This window comes from Trichechus manatus, unplaced genomic scaffold, assembly GCF_000243295.1.
Source record: "Trichechus manatus latirostris isolate Lorelei unplaced genomic scaffold, TriManLat1.0 scaffold00035, whole genome shotgun sequence".
NCBI lineage: Eukaryota > Metazoa > Chordata > Mammalia > Sirenia > Trichechidae > Trichechus > Trichechus manatus.
Window position 1 is genome coordinate 12,789,934 of NW_004443971.1, and position 16,423 is coordinate 12,806,356.

A 16,423-nucleotide genomic window follows, 5' to 3' on the forward strand; every position below is an offset into this window, starting at 1 on the left:
GGAAGCCAGCACAATCACATACATCCCTGCCCCTCGGCCTAGAGGCAGCCCCTCTCCTGACTTTTGAGATAACCTGTGCATGCTTTCCTCTACAGTCTCACCACCTATGAATGCACCTTGATGAAGATAGCTTGGTTTGGCCTGTTTCTGAGTTTAACGTAGCCGTAATTACACCATCGGCACTTCTGTGTGTCTTGCTTTTTTTGCTCACCCTCATATCTGGAAGATCATCTGCGTTATCTATTGTGTGTGGCTGAAGTTTGTTCGTTTTAGTCCATATTTTACTTTACAGTTGCATAGCTACTCCACAGTTATGACTCGTTCCACCGTTGACGGATAGTTGTTTTTCCCCAGATTTTGGCTATTATAAACCCTATGTCTCCCGGGACACATATGTGAGAATTTCTCTCCGTGTGTGTGTGTGTTTCCAGGAAAGGAACTGCTGGGTTGTAGGGTATGCACATTTTCAACTTTGTTAGATACTGTCTACTTTTTCCAGAATGGTTGTTCCAGTACGCACTCCCACCAGCCATGACAGGTCTTGTTGCTCCACTTCCTCCCCGACACATTGTATTATCAGGCTTTTAAATTATTACCAGACTTAAAGTTTTACTGAATGAAGGAATAAATCAATGAATCAGTGATGAAAAATATGGTCATACCTGCCTCATGTCCCCCACTGCAAATGCCCACACCCGTGTTTTACTTCAAAGAGTCTAGAAGTTTCCGAGGGCTGTCCTCCTCCAGGGTCTTTTCAGGATCTGCCTTATGACTTCACTACACTCGCTAGGGCTAGCAGACTGTACACCGAGTTCTCTGTGATTGATGGGAACACTGAGGCCCAGAGCAGGGAAAGAGAGGGCCGGGGTCTTGAACACTCACCAACAGAATCAGTACTCAGAAGTCTTCTGACTTGGAGTCCCATTGCTGAAGGGTTGTTCTCCAGCCAATCCTGCCTTAAAACAAACAAACAAACAAACCCATTACTGTGAAGTCAATTCCAACTCATAGGACAGAGTAGAACTGTCCCATAGGGTTTTCAAGGAGAGGCTGGTGGATTTGAACTGCTGACCTTTCAGTTAGCAGCCGAGCTCTTTAACCACTATACCACCAGGGCTCTAACCCTGCCTTGAGCATCCCAATTTCCCCCGCTCTGTGGTGCCCTCAACCTCACAAAACACGAGAGAGAGTCCCCAGGAAAGGTGGGGGTGGGGGAGTAAGGGACCCCGAGGCAAACCTGGGAGTGCCCCTCAGAGAGGGCTGTGTCAGAGTGCCTGAGCCCTGCATCCAGTCTGCGAAGCCACGGACACAGGTGACCCCATAGAAGCCAAACATACCCAGCCTGATCTGGGCTCGTTTTTTAGATGAGTGCTGTCCCCCGTTACACTGACCCCTGGCACAGACCCCCAGCCATGTCCCATCTTACTCATCTGTGCCCTCCCCCAAGCTGGGCACCAACACTCTGGCTGCCAAGACCCAACTGGGTGATGGAGGAGGGAGTGTGCTCCTCCAGGGGCCCTGTAGTTCCTCCCCCAGAGCTATTCCTGGCCTAGCTGCCTCCCCATCCCCCAGTCCCCCTGCCTGACCTGACCCCACAGCTGGGAATAATTTGGCTGGGGGTGGGGCAGCCCCTGACTATATATGCCTGGACCTAGGTGTCCCGGCACCCCGGAGGCCCAGATCCTCCACTGCCGACCCCTGTACACTGCCGCCTGACCCTCAGTCAACCCAGCAATGACAGGAAAAGCCACCTCCGAGGCCCCCGCCAGTGGTCCAGAGGAATCAGCTTCTGAGCCTGCCAAGGTGCCCACCCCAGAGGCCTCCGGAGAAATGGCAGCACTGGAGCCCCCCAGGGAGGAGCAGGCTCCCCAGCCACAGGAGCCTGTCGCCGAGGCACCTGCCCCAGCTGCCCCCACGGCTGCTAAGCCTGCACCCCCAAGCGAAGGTGACGAGAGATGGGGCAGGTGGAGGAGGGAAGGCAGCCATGGCAGGGAGTCGGGGAGGTCTGCACCATGAGCCCTTTGTCTCACTCTGGCTTTTCCCCCAGATGTTCCCAGTGCCCCACTGCAGCTGACCATGGAGGATGTGAGCGACAGCTCGGTGACTGTGAGCTGGGAACCCCCGGAGAAGCTCGGGAGGCTGGGGCTGCGGGGCTATGTGCTGGAGGTCTGCCAAGAGGGAGGTGCGTTCTGGGCTAAGCCCTGCAAACACCCAGGGGAGATGGGCTTGAGGGGTGCAGGGACACGTCCACACACCCTGCAGTTGGTCGGTCTGGGGGTGATACAGAAGGTGGTCCCTTTGCTCCACCCAGGAACAGATTATCCAATAAGCAAGTTACACACCGGCTTACTTGTATTTACTTACTAATCTGTAGTGCACAATTTCACCTGTTTTTCTTCACAGTAAAGATGTGGTGAAACCCATGTGAAACTGTGCACTACAGACTAGTAAGTAATCACAAGTAAATCTGCACATTTTGCTTAATATAAGCTCATGCGTACCTTGCTTACTGGTTAATCTGCTCCCGCTCCACCAATGTATTTTGAAAGCCAGGGGGATGTCCAAAATGACCTCAGGAGGCCCCTGGTCCTCCAGCTCCTGGGAGCCTCTGAGTGACAGAGACAGAAGGGCCGGGGACACTGGGGCTCTGCTCTGATGAGAAGTTAAGGAGGAGCTGAATCTCAGAGCACCCTGCTTAGGGAGGACAAGGCGTAGATGGAGCGCAGAGAAGCTAGAGGGGGGAAAGACAAAGTGACAGGCAGTGAGGAGAAAGGGGGGCCCTCTGGCCAAATTACTGTTGCCACTGCCCACGTCCATGGCAGCCAGGTTCAGCCTGGCCTCTTGCCTCTGCCCCTACCTTGCTGTGTGCCTTTGCAAATGCATCTAATCCTCTCTGGGCTTCAGCAGCCCCATTTTGGCCATGTTTCCAGGGTGTAGCTGGGATCTAAGATCAGGTCCCTTTGATGCCACTTGACAGTGATAAAGCAAAGAACGGATCACCAGCAAGAAGGGAAGCCTTGTTAGAAGGGGCCCGGGGCCTGGTGCCCATGACCACGCAGCCCAAGACCTCACACTCTCTCCATTTCTCTCAGCCTCGGAGTGGGTGCCTGTGAACGACTGGCCCATGATGGTGACCCAGCAGACCATGCGGAACCTCACTCTGGGAGACAAATTCTTCCTGCGTGTGGCTGCGGTCAGCTCTGCGGGGGTCGGCCCGCCGGCTGTGTTGGACCAGCCTATCCACATCCAAGAGATCATTGGTAAAAGCCTGTCCTTTCGCCTCCTGCTCCCCAGCCCTTCCCAGACACCTTAACTTATGGATGGAGAAACTGAGGCCAACTGGGCAGCCATTCCCTTATCCCACACTCACATGAACAAGCCCCATGCTCTCCCCATCTTGCCTTAAGAAAGTCCCAGGTGCCCCAGCAGTAAGCGGCCTCTAGAGGTCAAAGGGGCCATTTCTACGAGTGGTCAAGCCCCCAAACATTGTGGGAGGGGCTTCCTGACCCCCAGAAATGAAAGCTCAAGCACCCCAGGACATCAGACTCAGGGTCCCAGTGCTAAGAGTCCGCTCTTCCTCCTACCTGATCTTAATCTCTCCAGCAGCCATGGAAACTCATTTTCTAGCTATTTGCTGCTCATTTGCTATGGCCTGAGATCCAGATTCACCCAACACAGGGAAGAATTTGCTCACCCCTTGTTGCACCGTGTCCCTGATGGGAGGAAGAAGAAGGCCTGCAAAAGGCCTGTGAAGGCTTCCCCATCCCCAGAGGGCAGGGCCACGCTGGAGACCCGAGAGGCCAGCTGCTGCCCCAGTTGCTAATATTTCTATTTGCAGGGTGCATTAGCCGAAGTCCTACCCCTGTCCCCTCCCAGGGCTGATCAGGTTTCAATCTGTTAATGGCAGTGAGTCATTTGGTCTGATCTGAGGTCTCTGGGGACAGCCCAGGGCCCCAGGGTGAAGAGAGACACAGGCAAGCAGATGGCCTGAGACCTTCTCCACCTTCCTTCTTGCTCCCCCACCAAGGGGACGGATGGTTCCTGGCAGAGGCTAGGGCAGATCCCCACAGCTCTGGGCAAGGACTGCAGAGAGGGGGAGCTTCACGGCCACAGGAGGCGTCAAGTTTGGATTCAAGAAAATCTCTCTCAACTCTGAGGCCTGAGAGACGTGGGAACCATTGAGTTAGGGATCTTAGAATTGTAGACTATCACAGCTGGTCCATCCGAGCCAAGCACCTCATCTTACAGGTGAAGAAACATACCCCATGGGACCCAGGGGATCCCTGAAGGTCACCTAGCCTGTGAGTGGCAGAACCTGACTCCCATTCAAGACCATTCATGCCCACCTCTAGCTCCCCAGGCCTTGGTGCAGTCTCTTCTGGTTTTCAAACCCAAGAACATTTCTACACTTTGGGTCTGGGTGAGGCCCAGCCACACCTGGCAACTTCATTATGGGCAGATTAACTCTGGGTTGGGAGGGTCCTGGGCCCTTTCATCAGAGGCCCCAGGCTGAAGAAGTCAACCAGCCCCTGCATCCACTCCTCCATTAAAATTCTTCTGGCAGAAGAGAGGGGGATTTCCTGGAGAGAAGAGGGGGAGGAGGCCGTGAGCAAGCGGGCAACAGCCAGGCCCTCCTCATGGGCAGGGCAGGGCAGGGTGGGGGCTGTGTCCAGAATCCTCAGCTGCTCAGCTGTCAGTCCTCGGCCACCTGGAGCTGCCAAGCATTCCTGGCCCCCTGCAGCTGCCCCTGGAGCATTCCACGCCTGACACTTCCAAAGCCAAGTGCCTGCACATCTAATCCTCGGAGACACAGTGTTCCTTCTCATGTCTCCTCCTCCTCCGTCCTGCGTGCCAACTGCTGCCACCTGTTTGCCACTAAGGAGCCTCAGTCCCCAGCCCCAGCCCCAGTCCCTGTCTGGGGAGGGGCTGGGGACAGGGCAGTGGCAGCTACAGCTTCCCTTGGAATGCCCTGCGGCTCCAGTGGTCACACCTGATTAGGTGATGGTCAGGAAATAGGCTCCCTACCATAGCAGGAAGACTTCAGGAAGGACTTCTCAACTGGGAGATTGAAAGGCTGTGGGAGGGGTGACAGAGGAAGAGGCAGTATCCCTGCTCTGGCCTCATTTAAGGACAGATCCTAATCCAACATGATCTGGAGACAGAGGAATGGGTGACAGGGTCTTGCGGGGGCTTCTCTGAAGCTCGTGGGGCACGGGGTGGGAGGGGTGGGGATGGGGTTGCTCCTGGATTAGGCGGAAGCCAGCATTGCCTCCCTGCCCCAGGAGTGCAGTCCCGACAGGTGCAGCACCTGTTCCCCACCAGGGGGAGCTAGGGAGCCACTCAGGCCCATTTGGAGCTTGGGAATGCCAGGGCTGCGGGGCAAATCCCAGCCTGGCAGGGTGGAGGCGCCAAGGGAATGCACGAGATGCTTACCAGTTCACACCAGCATGGAGGCCATGCCCTCCTGGGACCTCCTGGCTCTTCGCTCCCCAAGGACCTTCAGGGATTCAGGCCCCTGGATCTCAAGAGTGAGCTTTGCCCTTCTCACAAGGAGGCAGCCCCAGATGGCCAAACACACTCAGAGGCCCTCCTGCCAGGCTAACAGCCCTCAACAGCTGCCCCCTCCCCCTGACTCCGAAGCCCCCAACCAGATACCCCTCTGCTGTGCTAAGTCTAGACTCTGACTTTGATGCAGAGGCCCCCAAGATCCGTGTTCCCCGCCACCTTCGTCAGACCTACATCCGCCAGGTGGGAGAGGCGGTCAACCTGCAAATCCCATTCCAGGTGGGTGAGCCTCCTGCCCACAGTGAGTGCCTGCCTCCTGGGTGGAAATAAGGGCCCCCATCTGAGGTATGTCGGGGGGCCAGGAAAGGTCGGGATCCCCATAGGTGTCCGCTGGAGATCCATCGAGACCGCCTCATTCTTCCCTAGCCACGCACATGACTCATTTGTGATTCTCCAGACCATGAACAGGGCGGGTGGTCAACCAGGGCTGGACACTTGTGGGGACATGGCTCTGGACACTACCTGTGATGTGCCTCTCCTGTGCCTCCTGGGAAGGGCCAGTGGGACAGGCTGCCCTGGACACAGCCTCAGAGACCCCTGGTTGGGTGGGCATGGGGTGCCAGCCCCTCCTTGCACCCAACCTGAGGGTTCCTCCCTCTCAGGGGAAGCCCAGGCCTCAGGCCTCATGGACCCACAACGGCCAGGCCCTGGACAGCCGGCAGGCCAGTGTGCGCACCGGGGACCAAGACTCCATCCTCTTCATCCGTGAGGCCCAGCGCTCCAACTCAGGCCGCTACGAGCTTACCTTGCAGCTGAAAGGCCTGGAGGCCAAGGCGGCCATTGACATCCTAGTGATCGGTATGGTGCCGGGGAGGGAAGGCTGCCTCACTGGGGAGCCCCCACCTCCTAGCCCAGTGCTGAGGGCTGATGGGACCATGCCAGAGGAGTGTGACAGAAGCCCAGTCTTGGGGGTGGAAGCTTCGTGGCAAGGCCCACCCTCACCCACTCTCCTCCTCACACTCTGGTCCTGCAGAGCCACCTGGCCCTCCCAGCAGCATCAGGCTACTGGACGTCTGGGGCTGCAACGCTGCCCTTGAGTGGATGCCGCCCCGGGACACGGGCAACACAGAGCTTCTGGGCTACACTGTGCAGAAGGCAGACAAAAAGACAGGGGTGAGGCCGGCCGTGGTGGAGGCTGGGGTGCTGAGTGGGGTCGGAGGACTGAGTCTAGGGACCTAGTCCCAGTCTAACTTTCCCTAACCTGACTCCCTGTGTGGTTTTCAACAAGACCCTTTCCCTCTCTGGGCCTCAGTTTCCTCATCAAGACTGCAAAGGCAGCTGGCCTGGGCTCTCAGGGGCCTTTCAACCTCCCCTCGTTAGTCGTCATCAAGTCGATTCCAACTCATGGCGACCCCATGAGTGCAGAGTAGAACTGCTCCTTAGGATTTTCAAGGCTGTGACATTTCAGAAGCAGATAGCCAGGGCTGTCTTCCGAGGTGCCTCTGGGTGGGTTCCAACCACCAACCTTTTGGTTAGTAGTCAAGTGCTTAACCATTTACATCAACCATTTGAGCCACTGCTCTAGACCAGGGCCTCTCAAACCTTCAAGTGCAGCTGAATCACCTGGGGGGCTTGTTGAAATACAGATTCTGATTCAGTAGGTCCAGGGTGGGGGCTGAGATCCTGCATTTCTAACAAGCTCCCAGGTGACGCTGAGGTTGCAGGTCCATTGGCTACACTTTGAGTTGCCGTCCAGTCAATTCTGACCGATAGGAACCCTATAGGACAGAGTAGAACTGCCCCCATAGGGTTTCCAAGGCTGTAACCTTTACAGAAGCAGACTGCCACATCTTTCTCCCAAGGAGCTGATGGGTTCGAACCGCTGACCTTTTGGTTAGCAGTTGAGCACTTAACCACTGCCCCACCGGGCTCCCTTCGAGTAGTAAGGCTCTAAAATTCTGAGAACTTGCAGACAGGTCATCTGAGTGAGCCAGCAGCCCCTCCTCCCGATTTAAATTCCCTGAGGGCCAAAGCTGGACAGCTCAGCCACCCAGGGTTGTGAGGGGGTGGTGATGGAATGGCCCCTCTGAGGAAGGGGCTGCCAGGTCAGCAGGGAGGTGAGGCTGATGGGATGGGGTCCCGCAGCAATGGTTCACGGTGCTGGAGCGCTACCACCCGACCACCTGTACCATCTCCAACCTCATCGTTGGCAACACGTACTCCTTCCGGGTCTTCGCAGAAAACCAGTGTGGACTCAGCGCCTCCGCCGCCGTCACCAAGGAGCTCGCCCACATCAAGAAGGCAGGTGGGTCTGGGCCCCGACGGGAAACGGAGCCAGGGCTGGCCACGCCGCCTCCCCGCTGTCTTCTCTCTTCCACCCCTCTCTCTGGCCTGTTTGTGGCGCCTTCGCCCGGGAACATGTGCTGCATTTCCCACGCCCACTCCACAGCTCTGCACGCAGGCACATTGGCACTGTAACGTAACGGATGTGGCGGATTGATTTTCACAAACACATCAGAGCAAACCGTGAGCCGAGTGGCGCCCCTCGGGAGGCCGTGTACTTATTCTAAAGATGCTTGCCAACATCTTAGTGGTCACTGGGTCTCATGCGCAGCGTCCCAAGGGAACTCTGAAGGGCAGTGTGCACGTGGAGAGTTGGACGCTGGCTAGTTTGCTAAAATCCCGACCCTCACAGCCCTAATAGAACACCACACAGATGGACAGAGATAAGGGTGTTTACTGACCCTGCCCAGGCGCCTGACCGACCCTTTTGCGTCACATGTTAACTCCCGAGTCCTCTTGCCCCCCACCCGCCATCACCCCTGTGCTACCAGACCCTCCCCAACTCAGAGTCTGGGGTGACTCAGGAAGGCACACTCTCTTTTAACACCAGCCTGGGCTGCACAGAATTAAGAAGAAAATGTTGTTTAAAAAAGGAAAGCCAGCAATGTCTCCAAAGACAAAAATGAAATATCTGATCTCCAAGTTGCTGGTCTCCACCCTCTGCTGAGATCATCTCATCTCACCTCTCTGACCCACCGAAGCACAGTCTCTGCTGTCTTTGAAACGATGCCTCTTTGAGACTGTCTTTCGCTTTGTTGTCGCTAGTTGCCATCAGTTGCGACTCAGGGCAACCCCATATGTGCAAAGTAGAACTGCTCCATGGAGTTTCAAGGCTGTGACTTTCAGAAGCAGATCACCAGGCTTAGCTCTTGAGGTACCTCTGGACGGTTCTGAACTGCCAACGTTTTTGTTAGTAGTCAAGTGCCTAACATTTGTGCCACCCAGGGAACGAGTTTCTCTAAGTTCCCACAAATTGGCCATGCTGTGCTTCCCAAGTAGTCCCTGGGTGGTGTAAATGGTTAACACGCTCCACTGCTAACCAAAAGGTTGGAGGTTCGAGTCCACCCAGAGGTAACTCAGAAGAAAGGCCTAGTGATTTACTTCCCAAAAATCAACCATAAAAATCCTACAGAGCATAGTTCTACTCTGACACACATGGGGTCGCTCTGAGTCAGAGTCGACTCCATGGCAACTGGTTGGTTGCTTCCCAAAGATCCCAGGAACCTGGTGTCCTGCCGCTGTACTCCAGAGGAGGGGGGCAAGGATGCAATTGATCATCCCCTGCCCTACATGATGCTAAGATCTTCCTCAGACCACCAGCTCTCTGCCCAGATAGCCACAATCCTCATGTGACCTCCCATCCCTCAAGCCCCAAACTCACTAAGTGATATTGGGCAAGGTACTCACCCACTAAGGGCCTTAGTTTCTCATCTATCAGATGATGACAGCAAAATTTAGAGGCCTGCTGTGCAGATTCGGTGATATATAGATGTAAGCTATATAGGAAATGGATGAGGCTGGTCCTAAGAGGCCTCCTCCACTCCTGTAGCCCCAAATTCACTATTTGACCCCACTTTCTCCCCTGAACCCAGATATCGCTGCCAAATCTAAAGGGTTTACTGAGCGAGACTTTTCAGAAGCCCCCTCGTTCACCCAGCCCCTGGCTGACCACACCTCCACCCCTGGCTACAGCACTCAGCTGTTCTGCAGCGTCCGAGCATCACCCAAGGTGAGGGGGCCAGACTCGCGGTGCCCTGGGCTGGTGGGGTCGTTGGGGCAGCGGGTGAAGGACCCCTCCCAGACATCTCCACCTAAGTCTGAAACTTCAAGTGCCCAGTCCCAGCTCACAACCTTCCCAGCTCTCTTCTCTGTTCTCCCAGCCCAAGATCATTTGGATGAAAAACAAGATGGACATCCAGGGGGACCCCAGATACCGTGCCCTCTCTGAGCAAGGTGTCTGCACCCTGGAGATCCGCAAGCCCAGCCCTTTCGATTCTGGCGTCTACACCTGCAAGGCCATCAACGTGCTGGGGGAGGCATCTGTGGACTGCCACCTGGAGGTCAAAGGTGAGGGCTGGAGGAGGGTCTCTTCTCAGGGACCCTCCCATGGACAGGAGAACAGGAGGCACCACGTTTGGAAGGTGGACTAGACAGGGCTGAGCACTGAAAACCAAGGCACAACAGACGGACTAGTACAGATGGAAGTCAGGCTGTCCGAAGGACTTCCAAGTGCGGGCATAGCCCAGCGTGGGGAAGAAGGTAGTGAAGTCGGCCATGGGGACTGATAAATGGCCTGGGTGAGGGCATGTCATCGTGACCCTGTCTTATTCCCCTGCCCCCACCCCACGGGGCCCTGAGCCCTAACCTGCAGATCTCTTACAGCATCAGCCACGCACTGAAGAGTGACTGGAGGTGGCTATGATGAGGAGAAAGGTAGGTGACTGGACCACCCTCTCTGCTCCCTCTGGGGGTGGTTCCGAGGCAGAGAGGAGGCCCGCAAACTGGGGCTGGGGGAAGCCGTGGGACTCAGATCCAGGTACAAGTCACAGAAAACTAACACACGCGCAGCTTTGGGCGTGCTGCCGAGACATGCGGGGGACGCTGCGGAGCCGGGGACGCTGCGGAGCCGGCGACCCTGGTGAGGCCTGGCAGGGGGGTGGCTCAGTGGATTGCGAGACAGGGGTCTAGTCCTGACTCTGAGTGACCTGGGACAAGGGCCACTCACCAGAACAGGGGACAGCCACCCCTGCCAGCCTCTCTTCCCTGGGGCTCTGAGGCTCTGGAGCAGGAAGGAAGTATCCTGGACCTGAGGAGGCAGAGCTCAGGCCTGGACACTGGGCCCCTGTGGGGGCCTAGGAAGAGAAGAGGGGTGCTACCCTCCCTTCCCTCATCTGCACCTCTTCCGGCAGGGCATGTGTAGCCCAGCTCCGCCTGACTCGAGGGACTCAGAAGACGTGTTCTCTGTCAGGTGCTGCAGGCCTGAGGGGCCCAGCCTCTGAGGCCCAGGATCAAACTCCACAGATGCCCATGATGCCCATTTCCATAGCGATGGCTGATGGAACAGCTCCCCGTACCAGCCTGGCCTCCTTCCCCACAGGCTGGAGCCCGGTACCCAGGAGTGGGCCTGGCAGGTGCTGGCCAGGCTTCACTGGCACAAGGGGGGCCTGGAAGGTGCCAAGATCAGAGGACCCCGACAGAGGGCTGCACGCTGGCGAGAAGCGCTCCAATAAAGATGTGTGGTGTACAGCGCGGGGGCCTCTGTGACAGGGAGCATCATTGCAAGGGGGGAGGCACGGTGAGGCGGATGTCGAATGTGTCATCCTGAGGAAGGTGCCAGTGGGAAGGGTCTCAGATGTCATGAGGGTTTTCCTGACATGCTGTGATTTTCAGGATCTTGCTACCCCGAGTGTATCACTATAGGAACTGACACCCCTCTTGAACCTTCCTAGCTCCGAACGCCTCCACATCCCCCCTTCCCCAGCACCTCCCCTGTCCCCCACCAGGGCTGCTTCTCTGCCGGGGTGGGTGGCGGTAGCCAGCACTGTGCTCTTCTTGAAGGTTCACAGTCTTTATTAGTCACACGGCCCCCCACGGGAGCCAGGGGAGACCCCAGCTCTGAGAGGAAAAGACCTGGAATTCACACTCAGGACCCAGTCGCCGTGACAACCATGCCCCCCCACCCTCCTGTATACAGGACGCTCCAGGCTTGCAGGGGTGGGCTGAGCCTTCCCCAGATGTCCTAAAGGCCCAGACTCTGCAAGTGCTCTTCTGATGCCCCTGAAAACTGTGCTAAATGCCAGGAGCACCAAGTGCCAGCAAGACCTCCCGGGTGGTCTCCTCTGGGCTGGGCTAGTCTGTCACACCTCATCCCAGGGGTGCCTCCGGTCAGCACTGGGCACCTCTGGAGGCAGACCTTCCCACTCGTGCACCCCCTCCCCAGGCAGGCAGAATGTTCCAAGATTGGCATGTGTGGGAGGCTCCTCTCCATTTGGCCGGAGGAAGCAGAGATGGGTGTCCCCTAAGAGAGTCCAGGCCCGTCATGGGGCTGGTGGAGCTGAGATGGCTGGTAGTTACACTCCAGGCACCTCCTTGGGACACTCAGGGCAAGAATGAGGGCTCAGTGCTGCCACCTGGTGGCTTTCTGAGGCCTGCATCCACCTCTCTACACTCTCCAGAACTAGAAGAGGGACCTTCCGGGCACCACTTCAAGTACCCACTCAGGGTCCAAGAGCTGGTGGAGAATAAAGCAAATGTTGGAAATGATTTCTGGACCCACTCTTTCTGCCACTCCATAGTCCAATTCTGGGCCCCTTCAGAGTGAGGAGAGCAGGCACCCAGCAGGGTGGGGAGCTGAGTAATTGGAGGTGGGGACTGAGTTCCTTGTCTCCTGCCCGTTTGCTGTTTCTGGCCACCTTCTCCTACAGAACAGGAGAGACAGCAAGGCCAAGACCTCCCCCCACCCCGTTCCCTCCATCTTGGAGGGAATCCTCTCCTTAAGCTTGGTTCCCAGGGCTGCACCACCAACACCCCAGCACCCTCTCCCCATCCAGATGGCCCCTTTACAGCCTCAGCCTCCCCGGGGCCTGCCTGGCCCTGAAGCCCTGGACTACTCATGGGTCAGGCAGGTGGGGAGGCTCAAGCCACCTTCTTCCTCCCCCCGGGGTGCCTGGCTCCTTCCCCAGGTCTGCACTTCCTCCAGGACCCAGAGGTGCAGGGCAATTACTAGCTCCTTGTAGAAGGTCCCCTGCGCCGTGGGCATCTTTCAGCACCCCCCTGCACCCACACCCCACAGCCCAGCTGGGGAAGGCTCAGGGGGTCAAGTGGGAGAGTGGGGAGGTGGGAACCAGGCTGAGACTCACTGGATGTGGGGCTGGTGGGGGCAGGAGGTGCAGTCTAGTCACCTGGCCTCTCTTCAGGGAGGTCCTCCTCAATGGGGGGTACAGGCTGGCAGCGGAAATGGTCGTTCCAAATCTTAAGGAAGGTGACCCGGAACTTCTGGATACGGAAGGCATAGACTATGGGGTTCATGGCCGAGTTGCCGTGGGTGAGGAAGATGGCAATGTAAATGAGGACGCTGGGCTTGTGGCAGGAAGGGCAGAAGAGGGTGACGCAGTTCAGGATGTGCAGGGGCAGCCAACTGAGGGCGAAGAGGAAGAGGATGAGGGCCAGAGACTTGGCGATCTTCAGCTCCTTCCCATAGTACTTCTGCGGGTCGCCAGAGGAGGCCGACACCTTCTTGTTGAGCTGCCTGCGGATCAGGTAGAAGACCTCCAGGTAGATGAGGACCATGAGGAGCAGCGGGGGCAGCACCCAGACGAAGAAGTTGAAGTAGACCATGTACTCCATGCTGATGACCTTCTCAAACTCACACTTGATCACGGGCTCACCCACACTGCCGTTTGCCAACCAGTCCTGTTTCACCTTGCTCAGGTTGTTCCAGCCGAACACAGGGGTCAGGCCCACCACAAAGGAGAGGATCCAGCAGCCAGCAATGGCCACGGCGGCCTTCTGGGGGGTCACCACCGTCTTGTACCTGAGGGAGAGGAGGACAGTGTGAGAGCAGCTCCCCCAACCCCTGTGGGTCTCTAGGAGGAGGCCCTCCCCACCCAGGGCCCCCTGAATGGGGAGGCACATGTCTTTTCTAGAGGCCTGAGTCTTCAGGATCTAAGACTTAGGCCAGATCTTGCAATGCCTTGGTTCATTTCTCCTGCAGAGGAAGGAAACCTGGTTAGGGATAACAAAAACAGTAACAGAAAATAACAAGGATCTCCTTTAGGAGTTTTAATAAACCTCCAACTCATGGTGACTTCGTGTGTGTCAGAGTAAAACTGTGCTCCTTAGGGTTTCCACTGGCTGATTTTTCAGAAGTAGATCACTAGGTCTTTCTTCCGAGGTGCCTCTGGGTGGACTTGAACTGCCAACCTTTCAGTTAGCAGCCAAGCATGTTAACTGTTGGCACTATCCCAAAACCCAAACCCAAATTCACTGCAGTCGAGTCAATTCTAACTCATAGTGACACTATAGGACAGCGTAGAACTGCTGCATAGGGTTTCCAAGGCTGTAAATCTTTACGGACGCAGATCACCACATCTTTCTCCCTAGGAGCAGTTAGTGGGTTCAAACCACCAACCTTTTGGTTAGCACCAGAGCACTTAACTACCGTGCCACCCAAAATTGCTCACAGGTGTTCGGCCCATCCCCACCAGGTATCATCATCACCTCACTGGGGTAGGAAGGCATTGGCAGAATGAGTGCCCGTTTGACAGATGAGGAGACTAAGGTCCAAACAGTCAAATGATCTGCCCAAGGCCACACAGAAGATGGCAGCTCTGTCCAGTGCTTCCCAACACATGTCTGCACGGACCCAAACAGCCAGGTGATTAACAACCACCCCTTCCTTTATTTAGGCCACTGACACAACTGTCATAACTTGCCCACAACTCCCCTTCTTTTGGCCCCGGCCCATACTCCTCTGCCACCGTGCCATCTAACACTTCCATCTTTACCCTCCTACCCCTTCTAATCACCGGACAGTGCCTGTCTCCTGAGGGGCTGATCTCAAGGACACTAGGAACCAGCTCTGCAACCGCCAGCGAGTTGGGAATGATTCTCAGGGAAGAAAACTGCTGTTCATTGAGCATTGATTACATGTTAGACGCTTTCATTCATTCACTCGTGCATGCATTTATGCATTCATCCCACAAACATTTATGGAGTGCTTTCCGCACCAGGCATTGCTCTCCCTGTTGGGAATAAGATGAAAGATCCCTGCCTTTATGTAGCTTTTCTTTTGGGAGAAGAGACGATAACACTTTAAAAGAAAGGAAATAAACCAGGCAATTAGATGGACGTGTGTACTTTGAAGGAAATAAACAGGATAATGTCTAGGAGCAGAGCTTTCCACCCTTTGGAAAACATTTGTACAGCACACAGTAAATAGGCAAGGCTGCCCGTGGGCCAGAAGGGACCGACCACGGAGCTAGGCCCTGCCTGCCTCCCCCTTACCCCACCGAGGGCTGAGGGTTTCAGTATCTCTGGGCTCCCCTCTTCCTTTAAATCAAACCGGCCCACAGACACCGCATCCTGTGCCCACGCGCTGCCTTGGTGTGAGTGTGCAGGCTGGGGCCTGACCAGCTCTGCTGAGGCAATGGCTCAGCGGCCGCAGCCTCCCCAGTTGTGTTTTTCCAATGCAGCTTCTGAGATGGATGGGGCGCCCTCCTGAGCACGTCAACAGCTCCTGAGGCCCGCGGTGTGCAGGGAGAGGCCCCGACTATCTGTTGTTCTGCCGCTTTCTCCTTCACTGATGATTCTCAGGGGCCCTCTCACCCCTCACCCTGGACAAAATTTCTGCTAGATCCCTCATCAAAGCCCACCTGCTCCGTGAAGGCTTTACAGGGATGGTAAGCAGAACCGTCTGAAGGGTGGAGAAACCAGCCATCTTCCGACCCACCCCACAGAGAAGACAAGCACTAGAAGGGACTTGGGAACCTCATTTCTGATCTCGTCATCATTCCACGGGGAAACTGAGGGCCCCAGCTAACTCCAGCCCCTTCTTTGTGACGCTCCTCCCCCACTCGTGATCATAGGATCCTTGTGTCCCCAAACCACCAGGGAGCCTGGAAAGCTGGCCAGTTCGCTTGTGCCTCACTGAACTCCTTCCTTAAAAAAATCCTCATCCTCACCCTCTTGCTGTGACTGAAGCCCATTCCCTACCGTTGGGTCCTCAGCAGAATAGCCAGGGTCTGGTGGAGCCTGAGTGGTGCGAGTGGTTTGCCATCGGCTGCTAACTTAAAGGTTGGCAGTTCGAGCCCACCCAGCCAAGAAAACCCCCATGGAGCAGTTCTACTCTGTAACACACAGGGTTACCATGGGAAGGAATAGACTCAACAGCAACAGGTTTGGGGGTTTTTTGGGTGCATACACAGCCAGTCAGAAGACCTGAATTTAGGCTCCACATCTGCAACCTAATAGATGAACTGCTTGGCTGTGAAATGAGACAGTGGGACCAGCTTCAGAGGGTGAAGACCAAATGTGATAACATATATTAAAATGTTCTGTAAACACCTTATCAGTGTTGTTGTTGTTGGGTGCCGTCGAGTCAATTCTGACTCGTAGTAGCCTCATGTGACAAAACACAACTGCCTCGCCATCAACAGATGAATAGATAAACAAACTATGGTACACACACACAATGGAGTACTGTGCAACGATAAGAACAATGGTCAATCTGCGAAGCATCTCATAACATGGATAAAACTGGAGGACATTATGCTGAGTGAAATAAGTCAATCACAAAAGGACAAATATTCTATGAGACCTCTATTGTAAAAACCCATGAAAAAGTTTACACACAAAAAGTAACAATCTTTGCTGGTTACGAGTGATTGGAGGGGTAGGGGGGGAATACTAAATAGATAATAGATAAGTGGTAACTTTGGTGAAGGGTAAGACAGTACACAATACTGGGGAAACCAGCACAACTTGTACAAGGAAAGGTCATGGAAGCTCCATAGACGCATCCAAACTCCCTGAGGGACTGAATTGCTAGGCAGAGGGCTGTGGGGACCATGGTCTC

General features: G+C 55.6%; 2 protein-coding genes across 4 annotated transcripts in view; one reads left to right on the forward strand and one right to left on the reverse strand.

The window, feature by feature from the left end:
- Positions 1–1,734: 1,734 nt before the first annotated feature.
- On the forward strand, positions 1,735–11,089 carry MYBPH (myosin binding protein H). 2 transcript variants are annotated; one of them, XM_004375268.2, is made up of 11 exons: positions 1,735–1,945; positions 2,048–2,182; positions 3,093–3,260; positions 5,696–5,784; positions 6,168–6,363; positions 6,539–6,678; positions 7,651–7,810; positions 9,441–9,577; positions 9,729–9,915; positions 10,231–10,281; positions 10,817–11,089. In XM_004375268.2, the coding sequence occupies exons 1-10, from the start codon at positions 1,735–1,737 to the stop codon at positions 10,245–10,247; spliced, it is 1,440 nt and encodes a 479-aa protein (XP_004375325.1). In that variant the 3' UTR covers positions 10,248–10,281; positions 10,817–11,089. The 2 variants fall into 2 exon arrangements, with proteins under 2 accessions (XP_004375325.1, XP_023586038.1); XM_023730270.1 differs by lacking the exon at positions 10,817–11,089 and having other exon boundaries at positions 9,729–10,263.
- Positions 11,090–12,465: 1,376 nt separating this feature from the next.
- Positions 12,466–16,423, reverse strand: part of ADORA1 (adenosine A1 receptor) — a 47,894-nt gene continuing 43,936 nt past the window's right edge. For both annotated transcript variants that reach the window (XM_004375269.2, XM_004375270.2), the window contains one exon: positions 12,466–13,381. In XM_004375269.2, the coding sequence (XP_004375326.1) occupies positions 12,742–13,381 (640 nt within the window). In that variant the 3' untranslated portion in view covers positions 12,466–12,741. The remainder of the gene's footprint in view (positions 13,382–16,423) is intronic.